Raw genomic sequence first — 13,015 nt, forward strand, 5'->3', positions numbered from 1 at the left:
ATTTGTCTGACACAAAGAAATAAAAAAGGAAAAAATGTATTCTGTTTCTTTGTAGTGTAGCTGTGTGGATCGCACATCAGAGAAGACGGCAATGCGTTGGGGAGTCTGGGGGCAAAGTCCCAACTTCCTTGGATAATCACAAAAAAAATGCTTTTCCCTAACGGAAATTTGTTTAAAGAGGCACTAAAATGTAGCAATGAGGTTATTCTTCCAGAAGCCCGAGGTCCACCTTCAACACCCAGAACGGACCGCGGTCCGCCAGTTGAGTAGCCCTGCTATAGGCCTATTGGGATTGTTGATGTAACACAAGTCAACAGGAAGCAGCAATGCGACGTAGGCTACTGTGTAGTCATCGATTCAGCTGCTCTCGTTTTTTGGACTTTCAGTCCCTTAGGGAACACGACCGGAGGGTTTAGGGTGGCCTTGAACCGATTTCTTTGGAACGACGTGCAAACGTTGTTTGGTTTGAAGCTTTGGGCATCAAAAATAACTGTGCTATCGGATTCTTTCAAGTTGAGGATGATTGTGAACGAAAGTCATGTGCATATTGGTAGCCTACTGTATAACGTTGTTTCAGTGCTAAATCATCTCGGTGTAGATTGGATGTTTGACATTGGGCAACCCGCACCGCTTTATGATCTTAGCCTACAATTGGTATTGAGAAGGTTGACCAGAACCTCACCACATTTAAGAAAATCAAAAGCTTACGTTTGATTGTTAGTCGATATTGAATTTTAGTCTTCATGCTGAGAAAGCTTGTTTGAACGATAGTTTTGATAGTATTTATCACTTGGGTGTGAACTAGTGATACGCAGGCCCGGTCACAAAGTTTAACAGAATAAAGTTTTAGTTTGTTTTTGACTCTGAATTATTTCACCCACTATAGGAGCCGCTGGTAACGAGACTGTCACTTGCCACCTACTGTAGGTTGCAAGCGTAGGTATCCAACTATGGTTGAGCATGAAAGCGAAAAAGAAATTCTTAACTAGAATATATATTATGTATATACTGCATTATGCGGTGGCGAGTTTTCAAAATAATACAAAATTTGCAAATAATAATTTACAAACACAGAAAAAATCTTGTCAAAACACCGCGGCCGCGTATCAGTTTGATATTTAGCTTTTCTTCTCGGTTGTCAATTTTATTCCCATTGGAAGTTGGAAAAGACTCATTTACTTCTCAAATTTACTTCTCCCGAAGTTCGTCAGATCCAAAGGAATATGTTCAGCTTCAGAAGCAAGGAAAGCCTTTTGATTCGTGTCTCTGAAGCAAACGATGAATTATTGTTTTACACAGATAAAAACATAAAACTCTTTCAGTAAAACCCACGGAGTAAAACTTTTATAAAAGGAGAATTTGAATTGCTTAAAAACCTAATAAGCTATAACTTACTTACTAGGCTACATCCTAGGCTACTTTCTACTGTAGCCTACAACTTACTTAAACATTAACTTACTTGAACACTTTGGTTACAATCGTGGCAACGTTGCTCGAACTGAAGCTATCACACCTTTTTGCTCTTTTGAAACGAACTGACAGAAATCTATTGGACGGATCACTTCTTGTTAGGATTCGATTAACTGCACGCCTAAAAAAGATTAAATTTGATTGCAGGCAAAATGATGTCTTGTCTAATGGTAGCCTACTTTAGTTCATAATGAAACTTAAGAATTGGCAATAATAATAATTGCTCCTATAAATATGTAGGCTAGTAGGCCTAGAAGCGCTCGAAACAAATTTTATATGATCGATTATTTTTCTTTATAAACTGAACTCGAAACCAACTTTTTTGATACAACACATTGGGGTCGTAAAAAATGTTATGAAAACTGTAGGCTAGGCCTATTAGGAACATCACTACTAACTTAAATGAAAAAGCACATCAACAGAAAGAAAAGAAAGATATGAAAAATACTTTATGAGATCCCTGCAGGTCGAAACAATGGGACCATATGGTTGATGATGTGAGTGAATGAAACAAAGCTTGTAGCCTACGAAGTAAAATAGCAATCGCTAAAGCTACTTACCTCAATCGTTTTGAAAAGTTGCCCCTCAGAAAGCTATAAAGCCAGGGGTTCAAAGCAGAGTTCAAGTAAGCAATCCCCGATCCAATGATATGTAAAGCCTCACAAAAATATCTCTGCGACAACACAAGTTTCAGTTTCATGTTTTAGTTTCGATCATCAAACAAAAATATTACTTGGCATGACAGGGTCTGGAAAAAAGTAGAAACGACAAAACGCGATGGTTCGTGCTCGAAACCGAAATGGTCTTGCGAAATAGCCTACAAGAGTTTGGTATTGCTGCAACAATTTCATCCATTGTAGAAAGTTCTGAGCAGAAAACAGTTGCCAACTCAACATAGGCTAAGCTTAGGCCATAGGCTACCGTACCATGAATGATGCGCCTTAACTTAGTTTTGTTGTGATGAGTTATAGCTTGTACCAAGCATCTAAATATAATTAAAATTGCATCAGCTTTTTATTTTTGTCTTGTTTTTTTTGATTTGTACTTATACAATTTTTTGGAAAATTCACCTGCTCTTTTTTTCTCTTGCGTTTTCTACAGTTTAAAATTCTACAAAGGTCTTACGACCGCGCCATCTTTTAAACTGATTGTCCTGTTTTCGTATCAAGAACGTTATAAAAACGTCCGCGTTTGTCGCTTTTATCTTTTTCTAGAGCTCTGCTATGTTAGGGATAGGCTATGTTGTTTTTTGATGTGACATAAAAAGTAATTTGAACTAAACCGCACTCTTTACTGTCATCTACCGGCAAGAACACCACAAAACACAAAGCGAAAAAGGCCTTGAAAAGATGTATTTCATATTGTATGCATTCAAATCATCGGCGTAAGTACATGGAGTTCTTTCTTGGGGCCTTCATCACGTTGAATTCACCTGTCATGAGAGAAACTGGCCAAGGGCAAAGATTATATAGAAGTTGAACTTCCCCAATTGTCTAGTCTCAGTAATTAGATCAAGCCCATTAATTTCCTATTCTCTTACAAAACTATGTCATGAATTTCTCTAACCACGATGGTCATTTTAATTAAGTCCTTTCAAATTATCCGACATTTCACCCATAGATCAAGTTCTGACAAATATGTTAATGGTACTAGGGAACAGACTCGAAAAAACTTCGAGTTATGTTTTCAATCTCACAACAAATCAGTTGCAAAAAAATAAATGTTCTCAAACGCTTTGTACAATCAAAAGCAATTAAACTTCAGTTTGCTCAAGTAAAATAGTAAACCTTGTATTAAAGAGAGCATTTCAAAACAAAATGTTAAAAAAATCTGTCAAAGAGAAAACCTTGTTTCAAAGAGAGTATTTCAAAACAAAGCCGCCCCGATAGGTCAGTTGGTTAGCGCGTGACTTCTGGAACGAAGAAGCTTCAAGATCAAGCTGCGCTGGTTCGACTCTCTGTGTGTGCACTTGAGCAACGCACGTTAAGAAATGCTCTCCATTCAGCGGCATCTAATGAGTGGAATAATTTCCCGGCAACAATCGGAAACTTCACTCTGTCAATCTCGGTGACCGGGCCCGCGTCAGTGATTCAAAGCCTCTACAAGTATGCGAAACTGCCAGGATTAAGCTCTGCAAGAAGCTTTCACAGTCCGAGGATAAAGATTCAATCAATCAATCAAAAACCTTCTCTACGTTATTGCCTTTAACATCGGAAGTAATCAGTAGGCTACTTGGGTATAACTTACATTGACAGGTATTGTTCCAATCACTTTGATCATGTGTATCAAGTGAAAAGGCAACCAGCACACGACGAAACAACCCACTAGCATTCCACAAATAATGGTTATCTTTTTCCGCCCTGTTCCCGAACTTACACTTGTACTTATATTGTGATTGAGATCGTCTTTTTTTGACAGAAATGGTTGATTTGTTGAAGTCTTTTGCACTTGAATGTTCTTCATATGCTTCACCACTAGAGTGTAGCAAATCACCATAACCTTCAAGTAATTCAGTGTGAGGTAAGTAGGAGATGGGACAACAAGGAAAAAAATAACAGCTAAAGCATGTGTTGTGCTCAAGTTTAAATTTTATTCTTGTTTCGATTTAAGTTTTGATGAATTATATTTCAAAAGTAAAATGCCACATACTATGAGTCAATGTAGTAGGTTAACAGATTTACTTGACTGCAGCATTTGATAAACTTCTGTCTGTATCAAGCGGGGCTTAAAATACTTTACACACATGGGCGTCCGCACATAGGGGCAAATGGGGTCAGCTGACCCCCCCTGGAAAATTGTTGGATAAAAAATGAAAAAACGAGAACATGCAAAAATAGGCATGAATTCAATGAAGCTGTTCGTAACATTGAATCATAGAGAAAAGAACAATCAGCCACCAATTTAGTTAATCAGTTCTTGAATAAAAAGTGAAGTTGACGTGGGTCTTTGCCGAATTTTTCGATGATTTTTTGGATGATCGAATTTTCGTCCGAGTGTATTCGGCTTCTGTGGACACTCATCATACACAGCCCAGATAGCCTGTCGTCAGACATGGTTGATCTGAGCCATGTTTTGACCACCTCATTGTGCTGAATGATCTTTCTACCGTACAAGTAGTGGCGGGGAGGGTCAGTAATGTTATCATCGCTTGACGTACAGCTGGAAAAAGTTCCATATTTTTCACCAAGTCCACAAATTCCAATTCTTCCTGGTCTTCGGACTGAGGAAATTTTCCTTTTATGGTTATGTCATATCGACATGGCGTCCTGCTGAAAATTGTCAAAGTTGTAGAATTGGTGTATGGTTTTGACCAGGGCTTTGTAGTCTGAACGGTCAAATTCCTCCATCTGCGCTGGATGCAGTCGGTATAACATGAATGCCGGCATGTTCGTCTCTGAGAAGCGGCTTTTCAGAGACTGTATTAAAGAGTCCATGTAAGGAACGTAAATGGAACGGCGATAGTATTCCTCACTGGTGCCACCAGTATTTGCTCTGAATACTTGACGGACACATTGCCGTGGGACAGATATGGTGACACCGATTTCTTCGGCTGACTTCAATACCGCTGTATAAATGTTTTCTGCATTTTGCTGATGATCACAAAACATTGATAGCCTACGAGTTTGTCAATGTGCTTTTTGACACCTAACATGTTCAGTTGGACTGCCTGAAGGGCTTGGGTGACAGTCTACAAAACCTATAGCGTTACTACAAAAGTAGCGGTTCCAGAAGCGGTCCGCAGCTGGTGTGCGGTCTGCCGTCCCTTTGCATTCGATTCGTGCTGCGCTAAATTCTCCAACTGCCTGTGAATTTTGGTGAAATTTCCCGCGAAGAGTTTTATAGGCTACTTTTATATTTCGCGCTCCACCTCGTTTCACATAACAATGGCGTGTTTGGTTTTAGGCATCTTCGTTTCGGGCTCTCTCTAAAAAAAATTATTATAGCCTTCACTTTTCCAATAGTGTTCCGTACATCCGAAACTGCATTCAGATTGTTGACCACGAGGTTAAGGCGATGAACTGAACAGTGGACAAAATAATACTGCCAACGGATAGGCCTACTCGCTTCTAATACGTGCTTGCGTACTCCATTTTCTTTGCCTGCCATAGTGGAGCATCCATCGTATCCTTGACCACGTAGTTTATTTAAATTTAGACCGTACTTATTACACTGATTTATTATTGTCCCTGCAATCGTTTCTGCGTCCATTTCGTTCAGTGACGCAAAACCAAGAAACTCTTCTCGAATGACGAGATTTTTTTCGTTGAAAAACCTCACTCCAATAGCTAGTTGCTCTTTTCCTGAAATGTCAGCGGTCTCATCCGCTAAGATTGAGAAACCAACGGAATTGTTTGCTTCAGTAACAATTTCATCTCTAACCGTTTCTTCCAGGGATTCATAGTATAGGGATCGCCAACTCGCCTGGATTTCTGACAAGCGGAGTGTAAAAGTGTTGCCAAATATTTTTTAAATTTTTAGAAAAACTAATTTTTTGGCATTTTTAAAGAGTAGTGGTCGCCCAAAGTTTGTCCATTTAAAACTAACCTGAAGTTTAAAGTTACACAGAGTGAGCTAAAGTAGTTTTTAGTTGTTTTACTTTGCAATAAGAAAGTAAATTTATGCACAAAATTTAAATAAAACTTAGAAAGAGAGGTTAAATTTGCAAAAAATGCGATAGTTTGATAAGTGAATAATAAAATTGCTTTAAATTAGTTTTAAAAGAGTTATTTACTAGCAAGTTTTGGGCGACTACTACTTTAAAAATGCCAAAATAATATTTTTTCTAAAAATTAAAAAATATCTGGCAACACCTTTACACTCCGCTTGTCAGAAAACCAGCCGAGTTGGCGATCCCTATACTATGAATCCCTGGTTTCTTCACACAAACTTATCATCTCGTTTTGTATACGAGCCGATGTATACTTAGCATTGTCACTTGCGTGCTCCATGTGATCTTTCAAAATTCCATTACCAGCTTCAATTCTAAAACTTAATAAATCATTCAGATTACCGGACTTGGAATTCTTGACGGTGAAAGTGAACCTATCTTGACCCCCCCTAACCGAAAACCTGCGGACGCCCATGTTTACACAGCTGCAAGATGAAACAAACTTTCTTTTTTATTGTAGTTAGCCTACAGTATTTAGGGCCGAAATACCAAATAAAAGCAAGTAACAAAAAAAAAGCAATCACATCTTTCAATAAAACGACCTGCATGTATATAGCGTAACGTAGACTAAGTGGCAGGTATTTCAATAAAATCTAAGAAAGATTAAATTGATCACAAGCAGACGTTAAAAAAATCTGATAAAACTTTTCTCGACCCCCAAATTGGAGTTTATTATCATTCGCTCTGACCATTGTATTGAGCATTCGATCTATTTTTTATTATAACCGGCTTAAAACTTATTGTACGTCACTTCCACTTTTGCGAGATAGCAAAGTTATCAAAAGTAGTCTACAGCATATTGAGACATTAAACAAAAATGCAGTGGCCGCTGTGCTGTACAAGGAAGTATAGCTACATTATAAAATTTCTTGCTGTGTTTTAATACAAATTAAATTGAAAAATAAATCGATTGGTTAAGCTTTTGTTACATCCTTTCAAGTTCTCACCGTAAGTGGCAACACAAACATCGCCGTAAAATTAAAGATTATCAATGCATTCCATCCCATAGGTTTATGCTTGTAGTTACATGATTCAAATTCAACATCTGATGAGTAATCTCCACTCGCACCACCATAGTCTCCGTAATAATCATAATAATCTTGATCTGTTGAAGAGTTTGCTGTCAAGTTACCGATGATTGTCATGTTGAAAAGTGAGAGATCAAATTCTCTAAAAATACAAATGGTTTTGGTTGGGTCATTATTATTAGGTCATAAAGTTACGTCTTTTTTATTAAGCTACATGAAAAAGAATTTTTATTTTCTTTTATTTATTTTCATTTATCTTTATTTTCTATACCAATTCGACAGAGAACTTCGCTCTCATAGCAACTTTATTTTATGTTTGGGACCAAGATCAAGGCAAATAAAAATAGGGCCAAAATAGGGCCGGATCAAGCAAATAGCCTTAGGGGGGGGGGTTCTACAAAATACAATGATGTGTAGGTATACATTAATCCAACTCTTGCAAATACTGTACACCGCAAATAAAGTTACGTTTCCATGTTTGACGGTGATGCTATTGCCCACAAAACGCCGAATCTACCAATGAGAGCGATCTACCAATGTTTGCGACAATCCACGAGTTCTATTTACTTTTGAGTTAGATCCCAGAATATAACTTCTAACTTCTGGGTCAAGACAGCTTCAATAAATAAAAAAGCCCACTCCAGTTGGTTAATGTGGGTTGAATAAACTGTGCATACTGACATCAAAGGCTTTGTAATTTAAATACGGCACTTAATTTTCGTTACTATATTTCGCAGTCAGTACCCTGGGAATAAATTTAAGTTAACAATGTACTCGACGCTTCACTATGCTGCTGCACTTAAATTGTCTGCTTTGTACAGCGACTAGAGCAACATCTACATCTACAATATATTTACGATAAATAGCACACAGCCCAATAAAAGTGACTGTTATTAATATTACTATTATTATGCATAAGGGTTTACTGAAAGGTTCAGAACAAAGAAGTTGTTCACCTGCATTGAGTTTCTCCTCCATAGGATCCACTTATCTCCATTGCCACTTTGTAATCTTCTTCCAGAAGACCGATGTGATTTTCTCCAGGAAATACATACCTGGTAAAACAGTGCAATCAGCTACAAGAATATTAAAAATAACCAAATTGAAGGTAAAGACGCAAATTTATGAAATTGACAGTGGCAAAGAAGTGTAAAGCTAAACCTTGGAATAAGAACAATTTTTTTTATCTATTTGTTTAGTTTATTATATTCCCAGTCAGCAATGACAACTGGGTCTCATCTGGGTACTAAACGAGCAATACATTGAATCCCAACTGGGCTGCCCGATTGGGTCCCAGTTATATTTGTTCTTGAGCTCAAGTTTCTATGCAACTGGGCAGCCCAGTTTGAAAATTTTTGAGAAGAAACGCTTCCGAACGGTGTCGACCCGATGTCCTTTGTAATCTGGATCACAGATAGATGCGATGCGCCACTGAACCTCAAGCCAAAAACTTCAAGATCAGAGGTAATGAAAGCAGCTTTTCATTGTGGTTGAAGGGAAGATGAAAGTAGAAAATGCGTAAAGAGTCTATGGTGCCATTATAACAAGTGGTGCATTAATTTAATTACTAATATTTTGAAAAAATGTTAGAAATTCAACTCAGTGGAAATTTTGTAAAATGTTGTTGTGCAAATGGGCTGCCCAAACTGAACCCACATGTGTTCCCACCTTAACCCTTGCAATAATTATTGGCTGTATAAAAATAACATTGACAAAGATGTTTCTATACAGCCAATAAAAATATTTTTGTTTTGTAAAAACATTTTTTTAATATTGGGCAACCCAACTACCACCCATGTTTAGCTTTTGCAACCGGGCTACCCAGATTCAACTCAAATGAATGCTCATACAGTATTTCTTGCTTTCTTTTTCAAAGTAAAAGAAAATATTAAGAAGTTGAAATTAAAAGATGGGGCGCGTTTTTTGGCAATTAATTAAACTAACATGAAAAATTGGATTTGGGTTAAGGGAACGTTCAAATATTACGTAACGCTTTTTTTTCCGAATTTTTGACCCCCCCCCTCCCCCATGTAACGCCAACGTAACGCTTTTTTCAATCCCCCCCTCCCCCATGTAACGCTTTTTCACTACGAATTCAGCACAAAAAACTACCATTCCGTACTCGAAAGCGTTACGTAACGTTTTGCTTGAACCCCCTCCCCCCCGATGTGACGCTAACGTAACGCTTTGCATAAACCCCCCCTCCCCCTCGAAGGCGTTACGTAATATTTGAACGTTCCCTAACCCCTTGTGACCCATAAATAACGTACAGGGTATGCCTACAAGCCAAGTGACCACTTGAATTTTCATTGTGCCCCAGTTGGGCTTGCTGGCTGGGATGTGGATCCTTTTAGATAATAATGTTCCAGAGATATAAAGTCGTAGTCGTGGAGTCGGAGTGAGTTTGGCGTGTTCAAAATCGGAGTCTGCCAGTTATGAACAAAGGAGTGGGAGTCGTATATTTTTGCATGACTTCACGGCCCTGTAATGTTCCGCTTTACTCAAGGCTTTCAAAAAGTCTAACTTAGTTTTAAAGTTAGAGGAAAGCCTGCAATGGCACTTGAAAGTATTCAACGACTTACGTGCATTTACAATGTGGCGGAACACCTGCCTTGAACGCATACAACATCATTGGGGAAGTCATTGCCAGACATGTGGCCCAAACCACGAAAGCAATCACGACAGAAAATTTGAGTTTTCTTAATCTTTGTAAACGAACTGAAAAGGCGTGGCAGACCGCAAGGTAGCGATCTAAACTCATGATCTGGAATAAAATACAGATGTTGATATACATGCATTGCAACTAATGGTAGGTAAAGATAGTCTCATACTCAATTACTGAGCTTTAGAAATGAGAGATAAGATTTTCATCACACTAGGCCTTCGGCACTAACGAGGAGTGGGGTGGCCAGTTCCTTTCTCACGGCCACCTTTCCGTAACTACAGCCACCTAATTTATTACACCTTAGGTAGAGGTAAGCGGTGTTTCAACAACCAGCTTAAACAGGGTATCCAACCAGGTTCGCATTATTGGAAAGGCAACGCTTTATCCGCTGCGCCATCCCACCGCCTTTTCCCTCTAATAAATGATAAAGAAGCAAATAATTTTAAGCACTGAGTGAAGATCACGTGAAGCCATTTAAACACAGAAAAATGCATAAAGCATCACACTACGGTCTGCATTTAAATTACTTTGATTTTACCATCAAAAACAACATCGAAGCGTAATAGTTGATGAATAGAATGGTTTCCCTGGCTTTGCACATCCATTCTGGGTATATCCACGCGTCGTGCAAGTTCTCTGATGCATTGAATGGTAGGGTGGCAAGAAACAAAAAGTCAGCTATGGCCAATTGTAACATGTACCTGTAATATAACACAGAAAAATCACATTTGTTTCTACATATGCATTGCATATTATGTAGATCGCATGTGTACAGGCAGCACCTTGACTGGTTAACCGCAAGGTTGTTCGGTGCTGCCAGGCTTTTCTATTGCCATATTTTGATTTTTATGTAATTGTGTTTATTTTTATCGACTCGTATTGGAAAGGCAAATAAAACAAACATTTCTCTCTCCAGTCGTGTTGACAGAAGGGATCAGGGGGTACTTTTAAACTCCGAGTCGGGATGATATTAGAAGCGCACAATCTTTCCAAGGGGGCCTGGGAACTTGAAGAAACCACCCGCGCATTCTTTGGATATAATTATCGTGTTTTTCTTGTGTCTTGATTAGGGTTTGAGGATCTTATTGGCACCGGGCTCCAGTTATACTCTCAATATCTGTGTCTGCACAATAATTTGCATACCCCATGATTGTTCGCAACATTGCATCAATATGATTTAAATGACGTAGACTGGAGAAAAGATGGGGCCTATGCCAATAGTGATCTCGTCAGCATTTCCACAATATCCTGCAAACTGCATCTAACAGATAATAATTAATAAAAATGATTCAATATTGAAGTATTTTCATACCGAAGCATATAATGTCAGTGCTTTCCGATAGTTTCGCTTTCTTTTAACTAGTTTTTCTTTCAATGCGTATTTTTGACCAATCGATATGATACGTTAGCCGCCATGAAATCTACATCGTACTTTATTATGTTACAATTAAACAGTCCTTTTTCCAAAAAACAGCAGATACAAATACTTTTTTGCATACCAGTGAGCGTTGGACTTTTTGTATTCTTTCAACACGATAATCACAAAGAGCACGGCAAGGTTCCCTAGCAAGCCTAATATGCAGATGACCAAAACAATTGCAGCGGACACAATGTTCAAATTGATTTCTGCGCTGTGCACATCTGAAAAAAGTTTAATTTGCTGTCAGTTGGTTTCTGAACTGCTTTATACCAAGTTGAACGGTTTCGTACATACGAAACAAACCAAAGCATTGCTGAAATCTGGAGCTTCTTGTTGGATCTTTAAACGCATTGATTTTTAAAAAAAAGGCTTCAAATTTCCGCAGTAAAATTCATATCAGCATATTTGAAAGCAATTTGGCAGCACTTTACTTCGAGTCACTTAGAGATGTTTATGGATCTTCCCAGACAGCAAATCAATCGTTTTGTTACATTAATGCAACGTTTGCAGACGTTAAATCAATGTAAAAGCGGTCAAATAGCTGTCTGGGACTGCTGGGACCAGACAAACCCATTTGAAGAGGAGCATGACAAACAATGGCTTGAAACCAACAATCCAAGTGTTTTGGAAGCAACTGGGAGTGTCTCCAAACATTATATTTACTTATATCCGTTTCTGAATCCAAAAGTTCATGCAATGCCGTATAGGAATTATGAAGTCATGTTACGATGTTAAGCTATGCAATCTCAGCTAGCATAATCCGTTCTTTTTACATTGATTCAGACGTTGAATCAATGTAAAGAAGACGATTTTGCTAGCTGGGATATGCGTTGAAGTTTCCAGACAGCAACTCTGTCATTTTTTACATTGATTCAACGCCGCCCAACGATGTAAAAAATAACTGATTTGTTAAATTGGGTTATGCAATGACCAGAGAGTATAGAATTTAAGGACAGAGTGCACCTTACCTTCTCCTACAAGTGTCTGAGATCCTACTGTTGAAGGTGAACTTGCGTTCATCATTGGAAATGTTTTGCTTGAGAACAGTATTTATACAAAAAGAAGTTAAACCTGATTTGAAGATTGGTACACGCCTGGTATGTACGATCAGGTTTCATCATGAAGAAATAACGTGAAGATAAAAAAAACATAAAATATGACGGCGTGATTAAAAATACTCAACCTACCATAAAACATATGATGCTGTTGACAATTTAACGTTTTGAATTGTTTCAAATTTCTAGTTTACAAATTTACTTTAACCAATTAATCTTTAACGTCTGATTTCTCGCTACCAACCGCGTTGATGCTTGTAAAACTTTAACTTGTAACATCCCGGCTTGATTATTCAAATTCATTGCGAAATAAAATTCCAATTTGTCCTTAATTTATTTATTGCTATTTTATTAAATACTATTTTGCGTCTTCAAAGAGTTCAGAATACTGCCGCTCGGCTAATTACTTTAACACGTAAACATGAGCATATCACTCCTACTCTAAAATCCCTGCATTGGCTTCCAGTATTGTATCGTATTCGCTTCAAAATATGTCTATAAATTTATAAAATTTTCCATGGTTTTGCTCCGAACTATCTGGACACTTTGTTTGTTCATTATAAGCCTGCCAGAACTTTGCGTTCTCAACATCAATTGCTCTTGTGCAATCCTTCATGTAAGACACAATATGGAAATCGCACCTTCCCAGTTGCTGGAATTGTTTGCCTATTTGTATAAAAGAAGCTGAAAATTTAAAACTCGCTTGAA

The 13,015-nt window shown here is 38.0% G+C and overlaps 1 protein-coding gene across 1 annotated transcript; it reads right to left on the reverse strand.

Annotated features, from left to right (window-relative positions):
- Window positions 1–984: 984 nt before the first annotated feature.
- Window positions 985–12,347, reverse strand: LOC145780722 (somatostatin receptor type 2-like). The gene is made up of 10 exons (XM_082592347.1): window positions 12,221–12,347; window positions 11,332–11,473; window positions 10,371–10,533; window positions 9,750–9,931; window positions 8,124–8,222; window positions 7,087–7,309; window positions 3,718–3,969; window positions 2,031–2,143; window positions 1,460–1,591; window positions 985–1,266 (listed from the first exon to the last, which is right to left on the reverse strand). Exons 1-10 carry the CDS (start codon window positions 12,273–12,275, stop codon window positions 1,176–1,178), a joined length of 1,452 nt encoding a protein of 483 aa, XP_082448473.1. The 5' UTR covers window positions 12,276–12,347; the 3' UTR covers window positions 985–1,175.
- Between the last annotated feature and the right edge of the window lie 668 nt (window positions 12,348–13,015).

The sequence above is a fragment of the Aplidium turbinatum genome, chromosome 1 (genome assembly GCF_918807975.1).
Source record: "Aplidium turbinatum chromosome 1, kaAplTurb1.1, whole genome shotgun sequence".
Lineage (NCBI taxonomy): Eukaryota > Metazoa > Chordata > Ascidiacea > Aplousobranchia > Polyclinidae > Aplidium > Aplidium turbinatum.